The following is a 26,870-nucleotide window of genomic DNA, read 5'->3' on the forward strand; positions in this document are numbered from 1 at the left end:
GTCGCTCAGTCATGTCCGACTCTGCAACCCCATGGACTCTATAGCACGCCAGCCCTCCCTGTCCATCACCAACTCCCGGAGCTTGCTCAAACTCATGTCCATCAAGTTGGTGATGCCATCCAACCATCTCATCTTCTGTCGTCCCCTTCTCCCACCTGCAATCTTTCCCAGCATCAGGGTCTTTTCCAATGAGTCAGTTTCCTCTGTTTAAGTTGGCATGGCTCTGAACTGGTTTTACATTTGTGATTCCCTCCCCCCCCGCAACTCCAAGACTTTTATGATTCAGTCCCATAAGACACATACTCACTATCAATGTCCTGAGTTGCTGGTGTCTGGTTATATTTGTGTACCATTATATTGTTATACAGTAATTTTACATCTTAACGTCATTATCTCATTTTAGACTCGAGAGGGACTAAAAGTCATTGGGATCAAACTGCTGGTCCCTAGAGGATTAGAGGGGTTCCCATTTTGCATCAAACTCTTCAGCTCCGTTTCAGCCACAGCCACCAGTGTCTTCCAGTTGTTGGACATTGTGTCTCCTTGTTGGAGGCGAGCAGGTGCAGGGGCTTAGCTGTATGTCAGGAGCCTTTGAGCTGTGGCTGAGAACAAAGAACAGGGGTGACGTTAGATGCTTCCCAGGAGGTACAGAGACCACCCTCAAGCCCCTTTGACTGTATTTGGTCCCAAAGCCAATCAATAGCCTGGCTGCATTGAGGAGCTTAACAGACTGCTGAGGCCTGAGGAGTTGCCACATTATAGAGATGTGGGTCTGGCAGGTGTGGCTGGGACCCGGGAAACCTGGCGATGCAGGGAGCCCCCAGGTGACTCGGATATGTGTGAGACTGCTGCCCAATTCAGAGGCAACAGCTTTCTTCAGCGAGTCAAGGTGCTTCTATACTCTGCACGTCCAGAGCGCTCCTGCCCTGGAGCGGAAGTGGCTGAAGGGATGTGCTCTTGAGACAGGAAGTGGTCCTCTTCTCCAGGGTGGCCGTCATTCAGGCATCTTTGGAGGGCAGAGCAGGTGTGTGGCTTTTGAATGAAGACCTAATAGAGCAGCTTGGGGTTCTGACATGTGGGCAGACTCGCCCCCAGCTGGACATGGAAGGAACATCTTGATGCTTTAAGGCCCTCAGTCCAGTTGCTCAGTCATGCCTGACTCTGCGACCCCATGGACTGCAGCACGCCAGGTTTCCCTGTCCTTCCCTCTCTCCTGGAGTTTGCTCAGACTCATGTGCCTTGAGTCAGTGATGCCATCCAACCATCTCATCCTCTGTCGTTCCCTTCTCCTGCCTTCGATCTTTCCCAGCATCAGGGTCTTTTCCAGTGAGTTGGAAAAGGGCCCTCAGGCACTCCCTTTAGAAGGAGATATCCTGCCTCCCCCAACAGAGCTCACGAGATGCACCTCGCTTTTAGATTTGAGGGATGGGAGGATGAGCCAGGATGAAATGAATCGGGGTGTGCTGTGGTGTGGAAGAGACCTAAAACTGACCTGAATTTAAATGTAATAAGTGAAAAAAGTCGCTCAGTCATGTCCGACTCTTTGCGACCCCATGGGAACAGTCCATGGAATTCTCCAGGCCAGAATACTGGAGTGGGTAGCCTTTCCCTTCTCCAGGGGATCTTCCCCACCAAGGATCGAACCCAGGTCTCCTGCATTGCAGGGAGATTCTTTACCTGCTGAGCCACAAGGGAAGCCCCAAATGTAATAAGTACACATGTAATAAAAAAACATAATCAGTCCCCTCCCCATGTCCCTGGTGAGTCAGGATGGCGAACGCTTGGGCAGTCACTGGCGTGGGCTGTGGGATTTGGGGCTTGAGTGCGCAGGGATGTTCCATGCGGGACCTTGCCACTGGATGGCAGGCTGTCCCGCAGGCAGAGAAGTGAAAATATTCTTAATGCCAAAACTGTCACTGCCCCTGTTTCAGAGTAGGGAATGAAAAATGAGGGGCTCTGGGGTCTTCCCTGGTGGTCCAGTGGTTGAGACTCTAGGCTCCCAGTGCAGAGGGTGCAGGTTCGATCCCTGGCCAAGGCACTGAGATTCCACATGCTACACAGCTCACCCTAAAAAAAAGAAAAATGGAGGGGCTCTGGTTTTCAGCCATCATTCTGTGTGCAAGTCTTGTGGATTATTTGGGAAGGAAGCGCGCCTACACTTTAAAATACTTCGGTGTCTCTCACGTGTGTGGGCACCACACCTTGTCCACGGCTCACCGAGCGTTCCAAGCAGGCATTGGGTGCCCTCTACCCCCGCCCCCAGGCCAGCAGAAAGGGCCCCTTCAAGCTGCCATGCAGGAGGGGTCCCTGCAGACCCGAGTCTGACTGCCCTGACTCACGCCCCGCCGTGTCCTCCAGATGATGCCGACCTGGTGGAGATAAAGCAGGAGCTGGAAGCAGTTGGGGACTTCCGCCACCGCTCTCCAAGCAGGTCTCTGTCGGTTCCCAGCCGGCCTCGGCCACCTCACCCTCCGCAGAGACCCCCCCCTCCAAGTAAGACTCCGCTTGCTTTCCACTCACCACGATGCCTGCTGGGAATAACCGCGCCCTTCCTACCTGCTGAGCGAATGGCTCTAAAAGCCGGCTGTTGGGTTTTCACAGCGCTTTCTCCCCTCCTTGGGCTCCTCTTCATCTTAAATCCTTGGCGAGTTTGGTATCAGAGATCACTTTATGTCTTGCGGGCAAATCAAAACAGCCCTTCCTAAAGCTGCTCTTCGCCCTCCTGTGGCTGTGCTTTGGCTTGAAGCTGCTTTCAGTTTGAAACCTTATGGGTTGGAGAACGGGGGCCACAAGCGAGCTGGGGACATTTTGAGCTCCTTCTCCCCCTTACCCACAATGGCATCTCTCAGCATCTTCTCTCCTGGACCACCACCCACCCTCTCTCTGCTCACGAGGACTCGAGTAAGCCCAGGTGCCCTGACCTGGAAGGTGGCCATGCACACACCTCTAAGCAGGCACCACTCCATCCGTGAGCCCGAGTCTGCTGAGATCGGCTTTTTCCCAGTCCGGGTCTCAGCGTGGCACTTTTCTTCCTGACTCCCCCAAAAAACAATGCTTTGCCCATAAAGTACTCCTCAGTAATCGGAAATAAGGTTGTACCACGCTTTTGATCAGTTTCTATTTACCTTCCCTGTTTACTTCTCCCCTGCCATGACAGTAAAGATTTTCCTAAGCCATACTTTCAGAATTGGGTTCATCTTAGGTTACATCACAATAGTAATCAATGGCAAGTCAGAAACACATGACTTGTTAAGCGTAATTTTTACTTTTCAGAGTTCATACTCAGAAAATAAAATATAAAATAAAAATAAAGTGATATCCTATATTATTGTGGAGGTTTACAAAAAGAGATAATAGAAACAGTAAAAAATTTAATTTCACTTAACCTAGCGATGATAGTTGTTAACCAACCAACTTCCATCCTTTTTCCAATTAGATATATCTATGTCTGTGCAAAATTTTAAATTTTTCTTAACAAAATTGGTATCCAATTTTTTTTTTTGGTCATTTGTCTTTTCATCTAGTATTTCTATCACTAAATGTTGTTCTAAATATGATTAATTAATGTCTAAGTGTTATTAAATATCATTTATTCTCCTCCTGTAGGAATATTTTTTAAGACTTTGCCCACGAAACATCTTTAAAATTTGGTCCTAATAACAGTAGTGTGTTTTAAACCACTTAAAAATGATTGATTAGGTTTTATGTCAGATTTAACACCCCCCCTGCCCAGGATGTTAGATTAAAATTTTCATTCAAACACTGCTTCTCCAGAGAATCTACATTAATAGGCCCAAGTTATTAGAGAATCCAAAGAGAGCCTCAGAAGCACCTCTGAATCTCTGAAGGCCATGGACGTACTCAGACTGTGACCGTGACCTTGCTCTCAGCTGGCTGGGAGTTTTGTGTCGAAGCAGCTGTGACTTCACTGAGATGAAGTCTCTGCCCTCCTTGGTTTTTACAGCTGGTTTCATGGTGAAAAAATCAGCCTCGGATGCCTCCATCTCCTCCGGCACTCACGGGCAGTACTCAATTTTGCAGACAGCAAAACTCCTGCCGGGAGCCCCTCAGCAACCGGTGAGTTCTCCTTTCTCAGATCAGAGAGAAACGGGCCAGCTTTTCAAACCCGTGAGATCTGCCCCATGGTCCATGCATAGCCCCTAACAGCATTCCGGGTCATCTCTTTCCAGTGAATACATAGATTTGTGTGTCTAACTCCCTGCCTATCCACCACTCACCCCTAAACCCTATAACTTACTACCAGGTCCTTTATAGGGTTTTAAATGGTCGTTCAGAGTATGAGAGAGAAAAATCACATTTGATGAAAACTCCCAAGCGCCCCTTCATGGAGGGGCTGTTGGTTTCCAGACATACCTGCTTCTCTCCCTTCTGACGCTTGCCTTTGACCTTGGTGTGTAGAGCAGGGGCTAGTAGAAGGGGAAATATGAGAAGTTCAGATCAGTTGTCTTGAGAGAAGAGACTTAAAAAGAGATCTAAATAATGCAGTAGGGATGCTGGTAGTAATAACAATAGGATTTTAGAGGCAGAGCGTTCTAGAGGGTGGTGTTGAGCTCTAAAGAAGACTGTGGGTGAAGGTCAGTGGGCTAGAGGTGAGGAAGGAGGGAGGTGCCGTTGGGGGCCAGGTGGAAGGGAGAGTGAGGAGAGCTGGGCCAGCTGATGGGCACGGCCATGCTCACAGAAGGAATAGGGGACTGACTTGACCTTGGTGGGTTACAGTGATGAAGGCAAGTCCTCAAAGGCGACCCAGAGGTGGAGGTTAAGAGGTAGAACAGTTAAGAAGTAGAGTCAGCACTTTTGAGAAACATCTGGAAAGTGCTGAGGGACTCATTGGACCTTGGAAGGAGTGACTTCTGACTAATCTTTCTTGCTTTTACCTGGTTATCGAAATAAAGATAGAGGATGGTTGGTCCACCTTGCGCAATCCTAGAACCACCCAGTTTGGGAGACCAATGTCATCTAAATATCATTGCATCCCTTCCCTCGGGTATTCAAGTGCTCCGAGGGAAAGAGACTTGAGGGATGCAGTTTAGATGGGAGTTGTGCCTTCATCGCTGATGGAGTTCTGTCAACCTCACACTCACGTATGGATCCATAAGCAGAGGTCTCACCGGGTGAGGCTGTTTTCCCACTTGTGCTAATATGTGTTTCTTCCTGATTTTTGTCCTCAAGCCCAAAGCAAGGACTGGGATAAGTAAGCCTTATAACGTCAAGCAGATCAAAACGACCAGTGCTCAGGAGGCGGAAGCAGCCATCCGATGTCTCCTGGAAGCCAGAGGAGGTAGGTGTTCCCCCCGGGGCTGCTTCGAGATTCTGCTTTTCTTCTCATATTCTTGCAGAAAGGGGCCTAGAAAAAAACAGGACTCTTTTTCTGGAGGCAATATTCAGTAAAAGTATCTTTAGCAACATTTTATAAAATTCATCTATGAAGATTTATCGTCCATTTAGAACTACATATTTAAAATTCAGTAAGTATCAATAGATAAAAATAATCCCAAGATTATTAAGGAGCACTTAAGGGAGAGATGGAAATAAATGAAAATGAGTTTTAGAAGAGGTTCACTCTCGAGACACTAACACATCCTGCTGGCTCTGTAGAAAGAGATGGTTAAGTAGGCGTTCTCCTTCAGGCAAAACATCTAGTTTTTTCATTACCAGCATCCCTAGATTCTTTACTGTCAGGCAGGGACCTCTTCTCTGCCATACTGCCTGTTCATTTTTTGTTGCTGTCACTTCACCTAACCCTTGTTAACCATGTTTTAACTGAGAACCTCCCCTATGCATTCAGAATCATGACTAGCAACTTTGAGGGGTTTTTGGTTTGTTTGCTTTGACTTTATACTAGACTCTTTTTTGAAGAGGGGAACGTATGCCCTCTGAAAAGCCAGGTGCAGTTACAGTTCTGGATTTCTTTTTAGTCTGGCTATTTCATTGATTTGAAATTCCCAAATAACATTTAAAGAGGGCATGGATTAAGAGGAGGAGAAACATTGTTGCATGATAACACCATGGTTTCTTTTTTATTTAAAAAAAAAATTCATCGTACGGATGAAACAACCCAAGTGTCCATCAGCTAATGGACTGTCTTCCACCCGGCCCCCAACAGCACCTCCCTCCTTCCTCACCTCTAGTCCATTAGACCTTCACCCATAGTCTTCTTCAGAGCTCAATGCCACCCTCTAGAATGCCCCACCTCTAAAATCCTATTGCTATTATTACCAGCATCCCTACTGCATTCTTTAGGCCCCACTAGATCTCTTTTTAGCCTCTTCTCTCAAGACAGCTGACCTGAACTTCTCATACTTCCCCCTTCTATCAGCCCCTGCTCTAGACTTCAAGGTCAAATGGATAAAATGGAGCATATCCATCCCATGGAATATTATTCAGCCATAAAAAAGAATGGAGTGCTAACACATGCTCTGTCACGGGTGAATCATGAAAATACTGTGCTGAGTGAAAGAAAACGGACCCAAAAGGCTATGTGTTGTATGATTCCATTTATGTGAACTGTCCAGAATAGTCAGATCTATACAGAGAGAAAATTATAGTGGTTTTCAGGGGCAAGAGGAGAGGAGGGACTGGGCAGTGACTGCTGTGGAAACGTGTGGGGTCTCTTTTTGGGGTGATGAAGATGTTCTGGGGACCAAATGGTGATAATGGTTGTACAACTTTGTGACTATAACCACAAAGTATAATCCTTTAAAAAGGGTAAATTTTATGGTATGTGAATTAGATTACAGTAAAGATTTTTTTTTTCCAAGTCTCTATAGACATGGAAGGTGGGGGAGGTTTGAGGTTTGAACTCTACCCCGTGTTGCAACTTAATGTTTTCCTTCTCATGGGCCCTGCTGAGATTTCAAGGAGTTCTACATCATCTCCCCTGAGCAACATGGGGACACATTAAACTTTGCAGCTGATCTTAGGGTCTCATTGATTCACCCCTACACAGAACCCCAGATCACCATCCCTCAGGGATGGTGAGCGTGAGGAGCTAGGGCCAAACCTAGCTGCTTGGTCCTAACAACCCTCAGAGATTTAGATCAAAGAGAAATACATTGCCTTATCCTTCAAATAATGCCTCGTCCTTTACGCCTTTACCACGCCATTCCATGTTTCAGGAGTCCCAGGAGAAGCCCTAAATACTCCAGCCTTAAGGGACAAGGGATCTTCCAAACCAGAGCCCACAGCGGGGGTGGCGCCTCTTCTGCCCCGTCGGCCTGCCCCCAGGGTTCCTGCCATCAAGAAGCCAACCTTGAGGAGGACAGGAAAGGTAAGGACCTGGTCGTGTAAGCCTGTCGCTCTTGGGCTGCTCAGATGTCTCCTTAGATAAGAAGTATGTCTCCGACTGGTCTCTTTATACACGTTCACAACTCCCAGCCACAGCCCCATCCTTGAGGAACATGTCTGGCAATCGCTTTCTCCTCCTCATCCCTGGTGTTTCTTGGCTCTCACTGAGCAGAAACATTGGGAATTTCTCACCAAGACAGGAACAACTTGGAGGTATCATTCTGTCCAAATGTTCCATTTCCGTTCCCAAACCAAACCAGCGTGGGACGCTGTATTCCACGTGTCCCAGTAATTCCCATTTGGGTGTGTGGTCTGTGTCCTGTGCCCACAGTTCACATGTACTGATCTTATGTGCATTGGAGAAACAGTCACCGTCTCCGGATGGGCCTTGTTTGACAAGCGCTTGTGCGGCCGTGGATCCTGGAGGCGCGACAGCTTTTCTTGCCACTTTTCTTGCAGATTGTTTTCTGCTCTCGCTCTCAAGCTTCTCAGCCTTGCTTGCTGCTTCAGAGACATGAGTTTGTCAGGACAGTAGCAGCCCAAAGACTGGCACCTCTAGAGACATCTGGATCTTCCGTTTGAGCTCAGTATGCCAGTCACGGACACTCGGTAATCCTTGGCCGGTCGTTACAGAATGGCTGCTTGTCCACCTGGAGAAAGTGTGAGCGTGGCTTGGGTGCCTGGTTCTTCCAGAGCCGGCTTTGTGTTTTCTGGGTTGCTTTGCTGTTCCACGTCTGCTCATTCATCCGCCCATTTTCCATGCCTCCTTGCACTTACAGACTTCTTTCCTCGCCTCTTCTCTGTCCTCACTTTGTCTTTTCAAGGCCAGAGGTTAGAAATGAGTTCGTTTTCCTCACCAGCTGCACAGGAGCTGCAGTAAAAGGCTGTCAGAGAACAGGTTGTTTTTTGCAGCTGGTTTATCTGAAGAACCAGTGGCAATACTGAAATGCTGTTGTTTAAGCTACGGACAGCTTAAACATGTCGGTACATGTACATGTCTATACAAAAGCTCCCTGTGGTTTCATGCAGTTGTTTCCTTTGTGGTCCGTTAGAACCGAGGAAGGGAAGTTCCTGTGTGAAATTTGCCATTCTTCTCTATTTAAATAGCAAAGATTCAAGGAGCCAGTAATACCCTTCAGTGAGTCCTTCAATTAGCTTAACATAAGCTACTTCACTGAATCATCAAAGCTGCGGCCTCCAGGAAGAGTTTTCAGAGAGGCTCGCTGTTTAATAAAGGAAGAATATAATCCTGTTTCCTAGGTAACAGAGAAACTTGTTTCAGATTATTCCCTGTGGTGGATTTGAAGCCTCCACTCATATTTCGTGGGACCTGCTGTTCCTCTTTGATACCTGTGTGTTTCTCCCATGCTCTTTCGTGCCTGATGACACCCCCGCATCCCAGACATTCTCAAATCCTGAATTTGCTAGAATGTCCGTGCGGCCCCATCTCTGCTCCCCCAGCAGACATCATCTGTGTGCTGATCGATTCCCAGTTCCCTGGGCGGGCTACTTACTGACGCTCTTCGTTGTACCTTTTCTCAGCCCGCGTCACCGGAAGAACAGCTTGGGCATCAGGCCGTCCATTTTACAATCGGGCCCCCAGAGTCGAGCCCTGACACCCCTCCACTAGCGACAGTCCCTCCGGTTCCCAAACCGAGAACCCTTCAGCTGCGGAAAGGTGCCCCCAGGAAGCCCGCTTCTGACGAGGCTCCGCCCACAACCACCCCGCCCATCCCGGAGGCCCCGCCCATGCCCCCCCCGCCCACTCCGGAGGCCCCGCCCCGCGTGATGCCGAAGGTGCCCCCGCGCAGGAAGAAGTCGGCGCCAGCGGCCTTCCACCTCCAGGCGCTGCAGAGCAGCTGCCAGCTTCTCCAGGGGCTCCCCTGCAGCGACGGTCCCCCCACAGCCCCGCCTGCCGGGGGTGCGCTCTCTCCACAGCCGGCTTTCCTGGGCGTTTCATCATCACCTGCAAGCCCCGAGGCTGATGGCACCACGGACAGAAAATCAGTGGGTGCCCCTCTTCTCGGTGACTGTCAGGATCCCTTCTGGAGCCTCCTCCACCACCCTAACCTGTTGAATAATTCCTGGCTTTCCAAGAGCTCCAATCCCCCAGACTCGGGGGCCGGGAACCTCGGAAGGGTGCACTCAGCCCCTTTGCAAATCAGTGCCTCACCAGCCCAGGAGCCGCCCCCGGAGCACAGACCAAAAGACGTCGGTTCCTGGGTGACAGTCAGCGACAAGGACAAGAGAACGGTGCTGCAGGTGTTTGACCCGCTGACGAAAACCTGACGGGAAAACCCACCGCCGCTCCTCTGCAGGATGCCTGCCTCCTTCCCTCCCTCCACTTTACAGGGGGAAGGCCCACTGCCCTCAGCCCCACCTGGAAAGAGACATTAGTTAAAGGCACACCGAAAAACATGGGTACTCCTGTGTAGTTTACAAAACTTGTGTCTCTTACTCGATACGATTATTACTCAGCCACCAAGATACGTTTCATTGCAGACTTGTGCATGTTCCGTCTCCTCTCAGGGTATGAGAAACCTCCAGGTAGATTCAGCCTGTGGATTTTAGGAAAGGAAACCTAGCCCCTAATGCCCAGGAAGCTCCTTCCCACTGAATTTTAAATGATTGTTTAATTTATGTGTGTATGTGGTGTGGTTTTTAGAAAAATAATTGTTTGCAGTTTACAGATTTGGAATAACTTTTTGGTGACCCACTGAAGGTTGATGCCTACAGGATTACATTAGAAGGTGGCTGGGAACATTGAGAGCTGGGCCTGGCCAACACCAGGTTAAAAAAAAAAAATACCAGAGTAGGAAGCAGCAAATAGGTTCACCAAAAGACAAGACTATACATTCCCAACAGCTGTTGTGTTTGTTTATGTACGTGTATATTAACCACGATGGTGTGCAAGTCTTCAGGGAGATGGTGGCATTCCCTGCTACGGTTCTGGATCATATACCATTAGGTTCACCCGAGCTCCAGCTGGCTAGAGCCTCCTGTCCCATGTCTTAGACTTTGCATGTCCCATAAATTGCTGCAATCCTAAGCTCTGGTGTGCTACAGATTTTTCACATTCTCTATTCCCTATTGAATAAAACCTCATGGGCTTCTTTTCCCCCTTATTTTCCATATCCGGTAAAAGCACAGATTGTGAAAACTCATACTGGCACATAATATTGAGTCTCATCATCATAATTTGAAGAATATTTGTTTTAGTCTGGTCTACCTGACTGTGGTTTCAGGAAGGAAACCACCATATGTCCCAAGTATAAGAAACCCCAGGATATCCTGAGTTAACTTATCATCTACATTTTAATAGGGTGTTTTTTTTCCTCCTATACGTTTCCAGCACCACCTCTGAACTATTCAGTTCAGTTCAGTTCAGTCACTCAGTTGTGTCCGATTCTTTGTGACCCCATGGACTGCAGCACACCGGGCTACCCTGTCCATCACCAACTCCTGGAGCTTGCTCAAACTCATGTCCATTGAGTCGGTGATGCCGTCCAACCATCTCATCCTCTGTCGCCCCCTTCTCCTCCTGCCTTCAGTCTTTCTTATTCGGTCATCTAGAAAGACATTGCCATGCTGCTTTACATTTCTAAAAGAATGTTAGGAGGCCTGGAAGTCTTTGGGAACAGACTTCACAATTTTGCTGATAAGAAATTGGCAAGATCGTAGTGTACCACATACCACATAGGCATCTTTCATGTCATAGAATCAAAAATCAATGAACCAGGGAATTCCTGTATTCAGAGTTAATGGTTTTGTTGTTGTTGCAGTAATCATCGTGACGGGGGAAATGCCACTCTCCTACTAATCAAACCTCTGGGGTTTCAGAATTAACTTTCATCGCCACTATCAAGATACAGTACAGATTATTTAAGTCTGGCACTCAAGACAAAAACAAAGCTATATCTCATTTCACCTGAAAACTAAGAAAAAGATACTAGTGAGCCATGGAGATAAGCAGATAATGTGAGTAGTTAACTCGGTCATAAAAAATGGTGTTTTTAGCCTTAGCTGATTAGGACACCTTCTCTAGCACTTACCTCCTTTATATCATTTTTACGTCTCTAAGAAGTGTAAGAAGTAAACATAATCATTGAAAGAGTTGGGAGAGAGGCCGCAGGATAGGGGATAGGCTTTGGAAAAAGGTAAAATCATTTGCAGGATTCACATTGCTTTTAAAGGGTACAGTTGAGACTAGAATCAAAGATTTCTTAATTCAAATACTGTTTTCTCTATAACCTCTTTCCTGCTAAAAAGGAGGTGAATATGAAGGCATATCTGTGTATTAAGTCAGAAAAAGCAAGGGTGGGGGGCAGTAAGCACCACAAAAGTTGCTTCTAGGGCTTAATTTTCAGGTTTCTTCTTTGTTCTAGACAACAAATAGCCAATAAACGGTACTGAGAACAGAACTTCATTTAAGATAGGTGTTCATCACACATTCAAAGAATCTGACAGTAAGCATTTACACACTTGTGTTGAGGCAGGTCGAAGGAAAAATTATAAGTAGTTTAACATGAAATGAATACTATTTGATCATGGCTGTTCAGATTTAATGAATAACAGAGACTGGGTTTTGAGTTGATAATATGTAAGGTTCTCACACTCACATTCTCTTAAAAAGTGACAACTGGAATTGTCTTGTTTTTTAAATCATTGCTTAACAGTTGGTATCTTTCCTAGGCTGGCAGTGGAATTGGTTGAATAATCTTGACAGTGAGCAGCTGGCATCCTGGGGATTTCATTCTGGGGTTTTTATTTTTAATCTTTCTTTGATGCTCCCACATCAGCCTTCTTATTGTGATCTTGCAGTTTATTTCATTACTGTTCTGTAAGGTGTTACTGTTCACCGCAGAGTATTTTAGGCACAGACTTGATAATTTGGCATTGTCTCCCTGAACCCAATTAAATTCCTTTTTACAACATAATCTTCCCAAACTTCTTGCCTATTTGAAAAAAAATTGTTCCAGTAAATTACTGAAACTGGGACATCTGCCCAAGTGACTCCTGTGAAAGGTTAAAGTTGTTGAAGTTCAAGACACTTAAAATTCTCCTGACCTGTGTATAAGTAATAAGCAAGGTAATGTATAAAAACATTTCTTTTGTAATAAAGTAATTCTATTAAAAAGGAAAGCTGCAAAAATTGCTTACTGAATCTTACTGGATGACTAGCAATGAATAAAAACTCTTTATTTGAAGTGATAATTTGTACTGAAATTGTAAAAAAACACCTATTAAATGTTTTGTCTTTTTTTAAAAAAAATGTTTGGATTTGTTCTTTTCAGATATGAAGAGAAGCTTGGGGTATCTTCGGCTAGCCTTTTATTCTGACTGAAATGTGATTATTAGTTATTCCTCTGAGTTTCTGTTTCTTTTTTCAAGCATCAAACTAAGTTAAAGCAGCATAAAAGTAATAACTTGGTTAAGAATTTACGAGTTGAATGCTGCTGGCAGGGCTTACTGCCAGGTCAATAACTTTATGCTGTAATATTGAGAGATGCTAGGATTCATGTTCTATAGGATCTTATAGCAAACTTAGACTGCTGAAGTGATTTGAGTCCATTATTGCATGGAGACAGGCGAAAGTAGTCTTCCAGTTCTGTCTAGGTTTGTTTTTAACTAATTAATACACGAAATTTAGGTCATAAATGTTCTCTGATGCCTTTCAGGAATAAGAATATACTGACAATCTTCACATATTAAAGATGCCTAGTCCTTCGTGACCAGTAAGTACTGTATTGGATTAATTTAATCTGAGTGCCTGGGACTCGGATGGGGAGGAAAGAAACAACCCGTTACAGTACCTTCCTTACCCAAGGTTGCAGACTGAAACTCATTCTCATACAAGGCAAGCTTTTTGCACCTGTATAATCAGCTCTGTCTCCATGAGATAGGAGAATACAAATGAGAGAATGATTAATTGTGAGCAGAGGGCCAGGGGAGATTTGACAGAATGAGGATTAAGAATTTGATATGTAGCAAAGTAGATTTCTGTACATGGAAAGAATGAGCGAATGGGAAAGAATGTCAGAGCATCTTAAACGACAGTTTAGGATTTTATTCTATTTTTAGGATTTTTATCTATTTATGTAGATAATAGAAGTAGTGGGCAGCAAAAATACCTAAATAAATCTGAGTGTTGGCATGCTTAAGGTTACAGGCTTTGCCTGGGCTAATAGCAGTGCTTCAAAGCATCTGGAACATCATTTATAAATGGTGTGAGGTAGGGGGTCCGACATGCTCCTGAGGGGTAGTTACCCTATGCCATTTGTTAAATAACCATCACTTTCACTTTCTTAATTGGGTTTCTCAAGGTGTTATCCAATTTTGTTGACATTTTCAAATAACAGCATTGGTATTTATATTTCCTATTTTTTATTTTTATGTCAGTTTTTAAAACATTTTTAATGAATTTTAACTTAAAATCTTTAATTTGCACACTTCTCTAGTTTTGCTATTTTCCTAATTTCTTAATTAAAGCTCATAATGGGTTTCATTATTTTTAGTCTTGCTTAACAATAAAGACATTTACAGTTATATATTTTACCGATTGTAGCTTTAACTGCACCCTACACACATTGGCATGAAAAAGTCTCATTTTCATTAATTTCTAGATTGCAATTTGCTTTTTTTAAAAAAAGAATTATGCTTCCTTTATTTTTTTATTTATGGCTTTTCTAGGTCTTTGTTGCTGTGCAGGCTTTTTTTCTAGTTGTGGAAAGCAGGGGCTCCTGTCTAGTTGTGGCTTGTGGATTTCTGTTTGCAGAAGTTTTTTTTGTTGCGCGCAAGCTCTAGGGGACGCAGGCTTCACTCAGTGAGGCACATGGGCTCAGCAGCGTGGCTCCCAGGCTCCAGAACTCAGGCTTAATAGTTGTGCATGGGCTGAGTTGCTCCATCTTTCCAACCCAAAGATCAAACCCACATCTCTTGCATTGGCAGGTGGACTCTTTACCACTGAGCCACCAGAGAAGCCCTGTAATTTGCTTTTATTTTCTCTTTGGTTCAAGGGAGACTGTGCAGTTTTCCAGTAGTTAAGAGTTTGTTTGGCACTGTAAAATTGTTTCCTCCTAATTTTATTGAATTATGACCTAAGAATATGGCGTAGATAAACATCTACCGTTTGTCATTGTATATGCGTGCATGTGTGCTCCGTCATGCTGACTCTTTGCAACCCCAAAGACTGCAGCCTGACAGTCTCCTCTGTCCATGGAATTTTCTAGGCAAAAATTCTGGAGTGGGTTGCCATTTCCTACTCCAGAATATCTTTCCCATTCATGGATCAACCCCACATCTCTTGCATTGGCAGGAGAATTCTTTACCACTGAGCCACCTGGGAAGCCCATGTCAGTGTTAAGTATCGAGCTTAATTTACCTGAAATTAATCTAAGAGGATGGAACTAGAACTGATTAGCAATATTCCCTGAGCTCCTCCAGGTTTGAGCATGTTGGTTCATTACCTTGGTACCCATGTCAAGGGCAATTCAACTGAGCACAATTCTTTCTTTCCAACATCACTCTTTTCTAACATGAGGGCATTTTTTTGGTTTTTGGATTTTTGTTTGCATCTTAAAGTGCAGTATTTTCATTCCTTTTTTTTTTTTTTTGTATGCCAGGATTTAGTCAATAACCAAACTTGCCAAAAGACACATCTAGGTCCCTACTCCCTGAGTTTATGTTGACTGTGTCTGCCTATTACCTTGTAGTTGAATGGTGACTAATCTATTATCTTCTAATTAATTTTCCTTCTGCATTCATTGTGGTTCTGCAGCCATTAAGCAAAACCTCTATTAAGAAGAGGATTTTCATCTGTGTCTCTCCCATTCTTTAATGTGGTTTCTGTTTTATCCTGTAATTGTCTTGATTGGGTTTCCAATTTGTCTCTGAATCTTTTTCCCTGTTGATCACTCTTTGTGTTCAAGGATTACATTTCCTTTTCTAATGGAATCTTCAGCCATCAGTATAAAACTTGGTTTGCTTTCTTAAGTATCATGCCATTTCATCTCATGTATAATAAACTTCTTCCAGACAAACTTGCCCTGCTAAATGGAGGATGAACTCTCCTGAGTCTCTCCCCCACCTTATCTGAAGCTGCTTCCTGTTCATCCCTGCTTGATGTTACTGCTCACCCCTCTTCTTTTATCTGAAGGGGCAAGGGTACCCCTGGGGAGAGCCTTGTACTATCTTTGTTTAAAGATCTGGCCTCTCCCACTTCTTTTGAGGATTTGTTAATGGCCGTCCTGGGATTCACTTCCCCTGGACTCTTATCCTAGTCCCATGTTGTTGTCCAGTCGCTCAGTTGTGTCTGACTCTCTGCAACCCCATGAACTGCAGCTCGGCAGGCTTCCCTGTCTTCACCGTCTCCTGGAGCTTGCTCAGACTCATGTCCGTTGAGTCGGTGGTGCCATCCAACCATCTCATCCTCTGTTGCCGCTTCTCCTCCTGCCTTCAATCTTTCCCAGCATCAGGGTCTTTTCCAATGAGTGGACTCTGAGCATCAGGTGGCCAAAGTATTGGAACTTAATAATCCCATGAGGGCTTCAGAAAACAAAGCCTGGCTGATTCTGCCTGCCCCATCACCCACGTTTACATGTCCAATTATAGATGTTTCCAACCTCAAGGTTTATTCCTTAACTTTGCTCAAGACCGCCTTCCTCTTTTTTTCTACAAAATAGAGAACTGTTATCACAATTCTCAAGACCATATTAATCTCGAGGTCCACCTTCTTCCCTATTATCACTTATTTTTTCCTAGCTACCATTTTTCGAAGTTAATGACAGCTTTTAGTCCTTTCATTTATTTTAGTTGTTGCTGAATTATTTTCTACTTTTCCTTTTTTCTTCTCCCTCCTAAAGCTATTGAGGGAGAGAAATTCTAAGATCAGCTCGGAAGTCCTAGACTACCCACTACTGTGATGTTTTGTCAGGTTTTAATGTTTTAAATGTTCTATGAAAACACTGCAATGCACATGCATAGGTTTTAAAATAAAACCTGGGCTTAACCTTTGCTCTCACTAGCTCTGAGACTTTGGGCCAGTTTTATGACTATTTTAATGCTGAGTTTTCCTATCTGTAAAATATGGCTAAATAAAGCTACCTTGTATTCTTATATAAGGGGCTTCCTAAGTAGCTCAGTGGTATAGAATCTGCCTGCTAATAAAGGAGATGCAGGTTCAATCCCTGGGTCAGGAAGATCCCCTAGAGAAGGGAATGGCTACCTACTCAAGTATTTTTGCTTGGGAAACCCCATGGACAGAGGAGTCTGGCAGGCTATAGTCCATGAGGTCACAGAGTTGGACACAACTGAGCACACATTCTTATATAAAGCCAACACTTGGTGCATAAGTATTCAAGACATGTTCACTGAATTACAGTTCTATTTTATCACTAGGATGAGGAACCAATTAGGCCAAATGTGAAAATCGGAATCAGAGACTGGGCAATAGAAATGGAAAAGGATTCTGGGACCTTTGGAAGAGAGAGGACAGCATCTGACGGTAATCCTATGTGGGGAGAAGTCAATTGAAAAAGGTCTTGCTTGAATGAAAAGTAATGAACTATCTGAAACAGGAACAGGAGAGATGGACTCGATGCAAAATAAACAATGAAATTCTTAAAAGTTTTCAAAGTGTTAATTTTTTAATTAAAATTTAATTTATTGAACACATCTTTTTCATGGACATAATTTTTATACCAAATGTCAATAAAAACCAAACCAAACATTAACATATTAAATACTACAAAGATGTGAAAATTCAGGAGGGCATGCCTAAAACTCAAATTTTAGGAATTAGAAGTAATTTGAGGGGCATGATAAATTATGAACCAAGTTCAAGAGGTACATTACTGTATTACCGTGTCGCCTTTCTCAACAGGAAGTCTGCCAGCACCCAACACCACGGGTGTGTCCCCTGAGCCGAGGGCCACGGCCTCCACTATATTCCGGCTGTCGGTGTAACCTTGGGTGAATGGTTGAGCCAGCATCGAGAAAGGTATCCTGATGCTCCACGAGCAGTCCCTCTGTGGTGACATTTACACACTGGAGTAAAGGGGGAATCAGTGCCCTCGACTTTTAGGGTCGACAATGAAACCAGAAAGAAGTGAAGGAGTTATAGATGAGCATAACTAGTTTTTCATTGTCATCTGAATTGTATTTACAACTTGCTTAATGGCAACCCACTCCAGTACTCTTGCCTAAAAAATCCCATGGACGGAGGAGCCTGGTGCAGGCTACCGTCCATGGGGTCGCAAAGAGTCGGACATGACTGAGCAACTTCCCTTTCTTTCAGTAGTCTGCTCTCTAACACACCTGTATTCTGTTTTATTTCCTTCTGGATAAGTCATTTAAAGTGACTTTTCACATGAGGGGAATGGTAGTAGAAAACTTCACCTGAAATCATCTTCCAGAAAGGATATTTAAACAAGGCTGATTGAACTAGAATCATTTTATTGATGGTCTAAGTTTCAAACTGTTTCAAATGTGTATGTTTTCATACGTTGTGTTCTTAAGAGTTTTTCAGGTGATGATTATTTAAAAAAATATTATTGACTTAAATCTCACAAGATTGAAGTAAATCTGTGTACATCATATCCACTTCATAAAAGGAATAAACAGAAATGATGGCTTGCCTGAGAAACTATAGTAATTCAGAAGCTCTCTCTCCTAGATCTTATTTTTAAAGCACAGCTATAATAGCTATATCGAGATTTTATGAAGTGGAGTTTTCATTCTGTTACTCCATGTTAATGAACAGATGTTCCAGTCATGGTTTATCTGCCATGGTTCATGGAAAACAGAAAAAAAAAAAAAAGAACCAAACATACCTATGCCTCTACCCTGTGATCCCATTAGCTAGTTTATTGCTGACAGCTAACCAGCACATTCTCTGCAGCAGGATAATAAGTCAAGTCACTTGTTAGGTCGTTGCATAATTAAACAATTAGATGTTGTGAGGGTTTATGGATGACCCCAGTCTACCTTCAGATGCTGTACTTGTTTTTGACTATCCCATTCTACAAATGGTCATCATTTTCAAAATGGTAAACATAAGCTTAACATGACTTAGCAATTCCACTCCTAGTATATACCCAAGAGGATGTAAAACATCTCCACAAAAACACCTGTCCACGAATGTTCACAGCAGCATTATTCATAATCGCCCCAACACTTAAAGGACCTAAATGTCCACCAACTGATGGATGGGTAAACGAATGTGGCACATCCAAGCAACAGAATATTATTTGCCATAAAAAACAACAAAATACTACATATATGCATGTTATATCATGGATGAGACTTAAAAACACTATGCTCAAAGAAAGAAGCTAGGGGCTCCCCGAGTAGTCCAGTGGCTAAGACACTGTGCTCCCATTGCAGGTTCGATCCCTGGTCAGGGAACTAGATCCCACGTGTCTCAACTGAAGATGCTACGTACCACAACTAAAACAAATAAATAAACAAATTAAAAAAAAAAGAAAGAAAGAAGCTGGACATAGACAGCCACATAAGATTCCATTCCATTCCATTGTAAGATTCCATTTATATGAAATGTCCATAATAGACAAATCCATAGAGACCAAAAGATTAGTGTTTATCAGGGGTTGGGGGGACAGCAGAGGAAGACTGGTTGCTGGTGAGTATGGGGTTATTTGGGGGGATGATGAAATGTTCTGCAATTATATAGTGGTCATGGTTGCACAACTCTGTAACTACACCAAAAACCCATGAGCTGTACATTTAAAACAGTAAATTTTATAGTATGTGAATTATTTTTCAATTATTTTTCAAAAAGTCATCAATATGATTTCCTATTTCTCACATGCTAAAGACAATTAATACCACTTCCAAATGAGCAAGAAGGAAAGGTATACTTTATTTTGCTAAAATGAATCTGAGGATCTTGATACTGTTGCTAATACGTGTATTGGCTTAGACTAGTTTTATTTCACACTCTGATCAATAATGGATTTATTCTTCTTATCTGAGAAAAATTAAAAGTATAGGGAGCTACAGCCTGGAAGGAATTACTATAGGCTAGAACTCTTTGAAAAAGAAAAATACTTGTTCTCAGCAATATGAAAATAAAAACTTACCAGGAACTGACCCATGGATGACACGAGGTATAACAAAGCCAACACGTTAGACAAAGGTTTACACTGACAAGGTTTTAAAAATTTACAGCACATGGAAACCCAGACCCAAAACAGAGTCTTGAAGGTTCTAGTTCCTTCTCTCCACTTTAGGTTCCCTCCGAGAGGCATTTCTGTGCTAAGCTGGGGATGGCCACAGACGGCAGACGTCACAGGACACATGCTCTGTAGCCATAGCAGCTTGCTCCCGATCACCAGGGACAACGCTGCACAAAATAAACTGGCACACAGGAAGTTTTTGGTGTTTTTTTAACTCAAAACCGTCCAGTCTAGCCCTCCCTTCATTCTTGATTGCCACTTTTATGTTCGTGTTTTACACAACAGTAGCCCGTTGCCTGCGACGTACTCCAAGCCTGCTGGATGCCACAATGACTATGTCTGCATGATTGCGTAGAGCTTAAAAAAGAGAACAGCACGTTTCTTGCACTGTGTTCACTTATGAAAAGGGAAGAAGACGGCTGTCAGTTTTCCAGGTCTTTCGCTAAAGCGTCACGGATGAACTGTAAGGTGCGCTGGTACAAAAAAGCATCCTTTTTCTTTGGCTTACAAATGTTCAGATGGTTAACATCCACAGGAATTAGATCTCCAAGGCCTAAATCTAATGAAAACAGAAATGTCAATAAAGTCTAGGTAGAAATATAAGCTGCCCCCTGTCAACAGGGAAAGAGACCAGATGGGTAGATGTAAATGTCAAGTTGGTTGTGACAGCGATCTCTAAAAGATAAAGGAACTTAAAGTTTGACTCTAGCTAAACTGTATGTGCCTAATCATGAGAGGACAGGGCCTCAGGAGGTGCCTTTATGATTCTATGCTTTTCTCATAAATTCTGCATGTGTGTGCATTGCCTGCTTCCTGATCTGATAGTGAACTGTGCCTGAGCACTGTCATCTTCAAAGCCTTTGTACACTGCAGGCTGTGACTAAGGTATCCCACACTTGTATGGACCACTTCTTTTTCTAGAGTTAATATGGGGAACTCGACAGTGCGCTCCCTTGCCCTGATGAAAAGAATGGGAACGTCTCACACAGAATCCTTTCTATACCCAGGCCCTCCATGCTCACTACCACGGAAGGAGACGACATGGTGCTTGGGAGACCTGGGTGAGTTTTCGATGTTTCAGCCTAGCCAAGCCCACCGAGATGGCAGCACCAGGGGGTACTAGTGAGGCCAGCCTGGTGAGCAAGTGCAGGTGGAGGTTATGAAGGAAGACAGGCCAGCTGGTGACACAGAAGAAGGGGTGGACAGAATTACAGCAAGGCTGTGTCACTGCCAGCAGCTGGTCCACCATACTAATTCTGCTTTAAGCTTCCAAAGTCATCATAAAAGACCAAAAAAAAAAAAAGTCACTTTCTTTGAACTCTTCAGGTTCTTCAACTACCAAACAGCAACCCTTCAACTCATGGCATATTACTTTAAGGTAAAGTCTCTTCAGGTTCCACTAGAGGGTATCAAGCCTTTTTCATTTTACTTAGATAATAACTAACGCAGCAGGACAGAAGGCCCATCAGCAGGTGCTCTGGATACGTTCCACATCTGACTGCCCGGAGCCCCGACTGCCACTTGACTCAGCCTCTGAGACGATCAGAAAAGAGTCTGATGAGCAAACTCAAGAGTTAGCCGGATGAGGGGAAAGCATTTCAGGGCATGCAGTGTCCACGCTGCTTACTATGCATAGAGGAACAGAGGAGGCTGCAAGGAGAACTGAGATTTGAGCCCTGCCCGCAAGGAGCCTACACTGGCTACAGGAGCAGGTACGGGCCATGTCCTCATCCCAGGAGCAGGAAGAGACTTAACACTAGTTTTTTTTTCCTTCCAAATCTTTGTTGCTTGAATATTCCCCATGTACCCTCCATTTATTTACTAAGCTCCCACACCTTTAGTAGATTTAAAGGTTCCTGCAGGTGGCTATCAGTCTGGTAAATGAAATACTCCTTTTAATCAGGCTGATAGAAAAGTTCTGGATTCTCACCTGAAGGCAGCAGCTTTCGGTGTGGAAGCTAACACAGTGTTAGCCAGTTAACCCATGCTGTCTAATCAGTTAAATCAAAGGGGGCCAGGAAATGCCAAGGTGAAATGTTTGCCGAGAAATTTTAATCTGTGGCTTAACAGAGTAACAGAATCTAAGTCTTAATAAAGCTGTCTTCTAAAACCGAGAAACTTAATCTAAAAGCTGACGTTTATGATGACCACCTACCAGGAATCTAAGGTCAAACAAGTTTCAAAAGAGTGAATACCTGCCGATTCCAGGGGCACCACGTGGAGTTTAATCATGCTACCAATGTAGGTCGGTAGTGTTTCTACAAAACTCAGCACCTGGAAGTTTTTGTCTTTTGCAAACTCCAGAAAGTCATCCTGTAGTGTTTTAAGGGCGGGAGAATCTGTAGAATTATAGAGAACGAGAACGTGACAAGTCCTGTGTATCTAGTTCATAATAAAATGCAGCAACCTTGCCAATTTGGGGAGGAAATTAGGGTTCTGATTCAAGATAGTGGCTTATTTTCTCTACTTCCTAAGAAGCCATGAAGACACGAGTAAAGGGCTAAAACCACCCGAGAACTGAGGAGCCGGCTGCAGCGGCAGCAGTTTCTCACGTTACCGGCTGCCAGGAAGTAGTGCCCAGGGCCGTGTGGTATGTAGGACGGAGGTCCCGCAGCGTGCTGGCTGACACGCCCACGTGCATCCTGAAGCACCTCTCACCAGCAGAGCCTGTGTGCAATCACAGAGCACCTGACCCTGCCTGTCCCCCACCCTCGGATATGAAAGGGCACCCAAGAGGAGCCAGGTCTCAGAGGAAAGCCTGCCACCAGAGACAGACCCGGTGAGCCAACAGAAAACCTGAGCACAGCAGACAGTTAAAAAAATCTGGCATCTCTGGATGATTTCAAAAGAAAATGGATCACAGAAGAAAGAGCTGCTGGAAAATAAAATCTGACTGCAAAAAAAAAAAATTCACCAGAAGGTTTCAAGGTAAAGGCCACTAACTCTCCATAAAGCAGAAAAAAGAACATCTGAGCAAAAGGACAATGGCTCAATCCAGGTGTCCCAAAATTCTGATTAGCAGGTGTTCCAGAGAGAGAGAAGATGCTCATTAACCCAAAAGAAATATAGTGCTTTATAGTTAATATGGTGAATATCTTTAAAGCTCATGTATATTTTAATAGTTGATTTTCCAAACCTGTGGGAAAAAACAGCTCATTGGTAATTTGGAATAATACTGAAAGCAGAACATTATGTATCTTTAAAAATTGTAAATATTTAAGATAGTATTAAAATTGTTTTATTGCTTGAGAAAATAATGTGTGCTAAAAAAAAAATGTGCTAAGTTGCTTTAGTGATATCTGACTCTTTGAGACCCTAATGATCACAGCCCTTCAGGCTCCTCTGTCCATGAGATTCTCCAGGCAAGAACACTGGAATGGGTTGTCATTTCCTTCTCTAGGGGATCTTTCCGACCCAGGGATCGAACCCGTGGTTCTTATGTCTCCTGCACTGGAAGGTGGGCTCTTTACTACTAGCACCACCTGAGAAAATAATGGCTAAGAAGAAAAAGGGACGGTATCAAAGAAAAATTAACCCCAAACTAAAAGTTTTCCATGATAGTCTAAACACAACTAATATAGAAACAGTCAAATGAGGTAATACCGTCAAGTTAGAAACGGTCTTCCTCCTTCTCCTGTATACCTGGTGTTAATACAATGCCAATTTCCTTTTGAAAGAAAGAAATTACCTTTGCTGAGTTCTTTGACTTCCAAAGAGGGAAAGAGAAGATAGCGAATATTAACAGAGTATTCAGCCAGATGGGATCCATGATGAGGGACACTATAAAAAATTATTCCTCTGGTATTGTTTATAATAGTACTCATTTCTGGCTTCTTCGAGGCTTCCAACAGCATCTTTTTGACAAGAAGACCTAGTCATACAGAAGGAAAAGAAAAAATGTGTAAGCTAGTTTCCTTTGCTTCATTGTTTCTTTAAAAAAGGCAAACAAGAATACAGAAAGAGATGCTTTCTTTAAAAAAGTTGAAACAATCATTCTCTGTAGTCCAACAAGCAAGGCCTTAAAATATTAACACTTAGTCATGCTCCTAAGCCTCTAAAATATGTAGCACAAGGCTGCACACAGGTGAGATTCTAGAAACTGTTTGTAAGGCAGCTCTTACCTCACAGGATGCCCTCTCCCAGAGAAAAAGGTCGGGCATTGCACACTGAGTGCCCATCAAGGAGGTGAGTACGCACGGCCAGCCCCCTGCCCCACTAACCACCACTCCATTAAGACAGTACTAATATTAAAAAACACAGACTCTCGTATCCTAGAGAAAACAAAGCTGCTGTGGGAGAAGGCACCTTCTCTTCTGTCTCCCAACCTGGGCTTGCAGCTGACAGGGAAACCCAAGGTGACATGGATGGTAACAGGGGGCTCAGGATACAAGTGTTAGGTCCACCTTTCCACCCAAAGCCCAGGCGCAGAGCCAGCAATCCTGAGCATTTCATCAGATAAACTAGGCCAGGAGCAGCACAAAGGCCCTCTGCAAGGTGGATGGTGAAAATTTAGAACTGGATTGGGGGAGAGGGTTGGGAGAAACAGGAGATGTGGCTAGCCAGCAAGCATGAGGGCCAAAGAGCCGAGCCCTGCAATCACACCGCCATGGCGGGCTCCGGCCAGGGGAACGCAGGCCTGAAGGGGGGCTGGGGCTGTGGGCACCACAGCAGTGACGGCTTCTCAACAATGGCTGAGAAGCAGGGAAGAAAGGGGGGGCCCTGGGACCAGCCGTGCGTGCTGAGCGATATTTACAAGTCGGGCTTATACATGCCATGGACAGCTTCTGACATTTACTCGTTATCACGCTTAATGCCTGATGAAAGCATTAAGTGGGAAACTCATTTGCTTCTTTTTATTTTCTCATTTTCTTTTTATATGATCTGTTACTAGTCATCCCTTTCTAGAAAAATAAAGCATGGAAGGAGAGTAGTCATTTTAAACCTCCGAGCTATCGCCAGAAGCAGTAATTCAGGGCAAAGGGGCTACCAATACAGAGCCGCAGAAACTTCGCCTGGCCCGTGGCTGACAGCTCACAGTGCTGGCTTGGCAAGAGGGAAACACACTTACCTCCCATGCTGTGTGACACCCATATCACTGGCCTGTCCCCAACACCAGCAGCTCTGAGCTTCCTCAGAAGTTCGTTGCTTCTGAATGCGATGGACTTTCTGACAAAATGAGGACAGCAGGTATGACAGGACGCTGTCGCTCTCCTCCACCCCCAAATTTTGCTCTCCACTTTTTAAAGCAAGATCCTTTGTTTACTGGGCCAATTCTGTAGGCTATGTTTCGGAGTCAGGCATACCTCCATTCTCTCGGGTTGATTTCTGCAGTTGCTTATTCCCCATTTCTAACTGAGTCACACTGGCATAAGTGGAAATATTTACTAAACAAGCACTGTTTAGGCATCTAACATGTATCTGGCAATTTTCAGGGATCAAACTGCACCCACCCCGTCCCCGCCTTAGACTGTGCGACCCCCTCTTGCTATGTGGCCTCACTGGAGACCACACAGTCCAGCGCAAGCTCACCTGTGGAGTCAGCTCTCATTGCTGTTTAATCCTACTTGTATTTATGTTACAAACACTAAGTTTCCATCATTTTGGTTATATTCCTTAGAAACAGCACAAAGCTAATCAGAATCAAAGCATTCAAATACATATTTTCAAACTAGAAGGGAACTTTAAAGCTGTCTGGTCTAGTAGTTTTAAATTGTGTATCTGGAGAATCCTTTCTTTAAGTAAAGGTTTATGAGCACTCGTCTGAATTAAGTGGGGAGGGAGCCCTGTGGACTTGCCCACTGACCCCTAGGCACCATTCCTCCAGAACCTGGGTGGAGATCATTCAGAGATAACAGTTTGAAAACACTGATCAGACCAACTCCCTCCATTTGCAGATCAAACTTCCCAGACCAGTGAAATGACCTAAAGTGGCTGGTGAGTCAAAGGCAGAAGTGGCTACAGTCTGGCTCCTGAAGCCCGGAAGTCGCGTGCTGTCCCCTGTACCCACAATTGGCACATACAACGTACAAGTGACAGAAGGAGCCTACACGGCCCAGCACCTCTCTCGGCTGCCTTTAGGTGGTATGCTCAGGAACACAAAAGCCAAAAGCCTCGTGTTTACTTCCAGGAGTTAAGGAGACTGTGCTCCGAATCCGTGGTCCTTAGTTCAGTTCAGTCGCTCAGTCGTGTCCGACTCTTTGCGACCCCATGGACTGCAGCATGCCAGGCTTCCCTGTCCATTACCAACTCCTGGAGCCTGCTCAAACTCATGTCCATTGAGTCAGTGATGCCATCCAACCATCTCATCCTCTGTCGTCCCCTTCTCTTCCCACCTTCAATCTTTCCCAGGATCAGAGTCTTTTCCAATGAGTCAGTTCTTCGCATCAGGTGGCCAAAGTATTGGAGTTTCACCTTCAGCATCAGTCCTTCCAATGAATATTCAGGACTGATTTCCTTTAGGATGGACTGGTTGGATCTCCTTGCAGTCCAAGGGACTCTCAAGAGTGGTCCTTACTATGAGAAGAGTTTTAAGTGAACTATGTTAGGAACCCAACAGAAATACTCTAAGCCTTTGGTAGTTTCATTACTTATAGCTAACTCTCTCTAGAAGGAAGAGGGAAAAGGTTAAGAAGAAAATCCTGGCTGTGACATCAAAGACAAAATTCCCCTCTCTCCCGGAGGGCCACCTGTGGCCCGGCCCCTTCCCCTCCGTTACCTTTCTGTAGGGCACTTGGCTCTCCAGTCGCTGAGGCTGGTGTCATACTCCACAGATATTATTCGGAGAGCAGGACAGTCTCTTGCTAACCAAGACTATGTAAAAAAAAAAGGTACAAAAGGAAAAATATTAATTTCCACTGTCCCACTTACTTCTTAGCAACTGAAATTTGTAAGTAAAGGACCCTTGTAATATTGACAGCTAGTAAAAGATTGCATTGGAATCAAGTGTAAAGGTGATCAGAAAAATAATTGCAGCATTTTATCTTTATATCACTGCTCACAAGGTGATACCAGTATTTACAGCATAAGGTCTATGTAGGTGTTAAGAGTATGCTCAATTTTAATCTGCTATAGACAAAAGCAGGGCCTGTTTTTGGAGTCTAGATCAAACTGCATTTTTAAAAGCATTTAATAGAAAGCTTTGATCTCAGGACAGACAGAACAGAGTGACGGAGGAAGAGATCTGATCTGAGAACTCAGAAATACTGATTAGAGTCACGGTTCTGTCTCCATGAACCCAAGTTTTATCATCGTCTCCATGTTCCAGTGTCACCAGAGAGAGGGTGCCAACTATTCTTTCTGCTGATAAGCCCTTGTGAAGGTGAATCAGCAGCAGTGGGACGGAGCCCCAGAAACTATACATATTTACAGCAT

At 44.2% G+C, this 26,870-nt stretch overlaps 2 protein-coding genes and 1 long non-coding RNA gene across 6 annotated transcripts in view; 2 read left to right on the forward strand and 1 right to left on the reverse strand.

Moving 5' to 3' along the window:
* Nucleotides 1-17,302, forward strand: part of SYNJ2 (synaptojanin 2) — a 103,401-nt gene extending 86,099 nt beyond the window's left edge. Inside the window, exons 23-29 of one of the 3 annotated variants that reach the window (XR_009690679.1) lie at nt 2,359-2,493; nt 3,965-4,077; nt 5,191-5,299; nt 7,137-7,288; nt 12,984-13,040; nt 16,702-16,807; nt 17,186-17,302. Coding sequence is in view for 2 of the 3 variants with exons in the window: in XM_061130224.1 (XP_060986207.1) it covers nt 2,359-2,493; nt 3,965-4,077; nt 5,191-5,299; nt 7,137-7,288; nt 8,848-9,594 (1,256 nt within the window). In the remaining variant the exon portion in view is untranslated. Of the gene's footprint in view, nt 1-2,358; nt 2,494-3,964; nt 4,078-5,190; nt 5,300-7,136; nt 7,289-7,764; nt 8,242-8,847; nt 12,565-12,983; nt 13,041-16,701; nt 16,808-17,185 lie in introns of those variants that run through there. The other 2 variants (XM_061130224.1, XM_061130225.1) reach the window with 2 other exon arrangements.
* A 1,460-nt stretch (nt 17,303-18,762) lies between these two features.
* LOC133047169 (uncharacterized) lies at nt 18,763-21,686 on the forward strand. The gene is made up of 3 exons (XR_009690680.1): nt 18,763-18,837; nt 19,785-19,967; nt 20,507-21,686. It is a non-coding gene; the product is annotated as an uncharacterized LOC133047169 (long non-coding RNA).
* Nucleotides 19,160-26,870, reverse strand: part of SERAC1 (serine active site containing 1) — a 53,320-nt gene continuing 45,609 nt past the window's right edge. For both annotated transcript variants that reach the window (XM_061130227.1, XM_061130228.1), the window contains 5 exons: nt 26,215-26,309; nt 24,568-24,665; nt 23,188-23,370; nt 21,695-21,838; nt 19,160-20,058 (listed from right to left, as the gene is read on the reverse strand). In XM_061130227.1, the coding sequence (XP_060986210.1) occupies nt 19,922-20,058; nt 21,695-21,838; nt 23,188-23,370; nt 24,568-24,665; nt 26,215-26,309 (657 nt within the window). In that variant the 3' untranslated portion in view covers nt 19,160-19,921. The remainder of the gene's footprint in view (nt 20,059-21,694; nt 21,839-23,187; nt 23,371-24,567; nt 24,666-26,214; nt 26,310-26,870) is intronic.

This window comes from Dama dama, chromosome 26 (genome assembly GCF_033118175.1).
Source record: "Dama dama isolate Ldn47 chromosome 26, ASM3311817v1, whole genome shotgun sequence".
NCBI classification, from domain to species: Eukaryota; Metazoa; Chordata; class Mammalia; order Artiodactyla; family Cervidae; genus Dama; species Dama dama.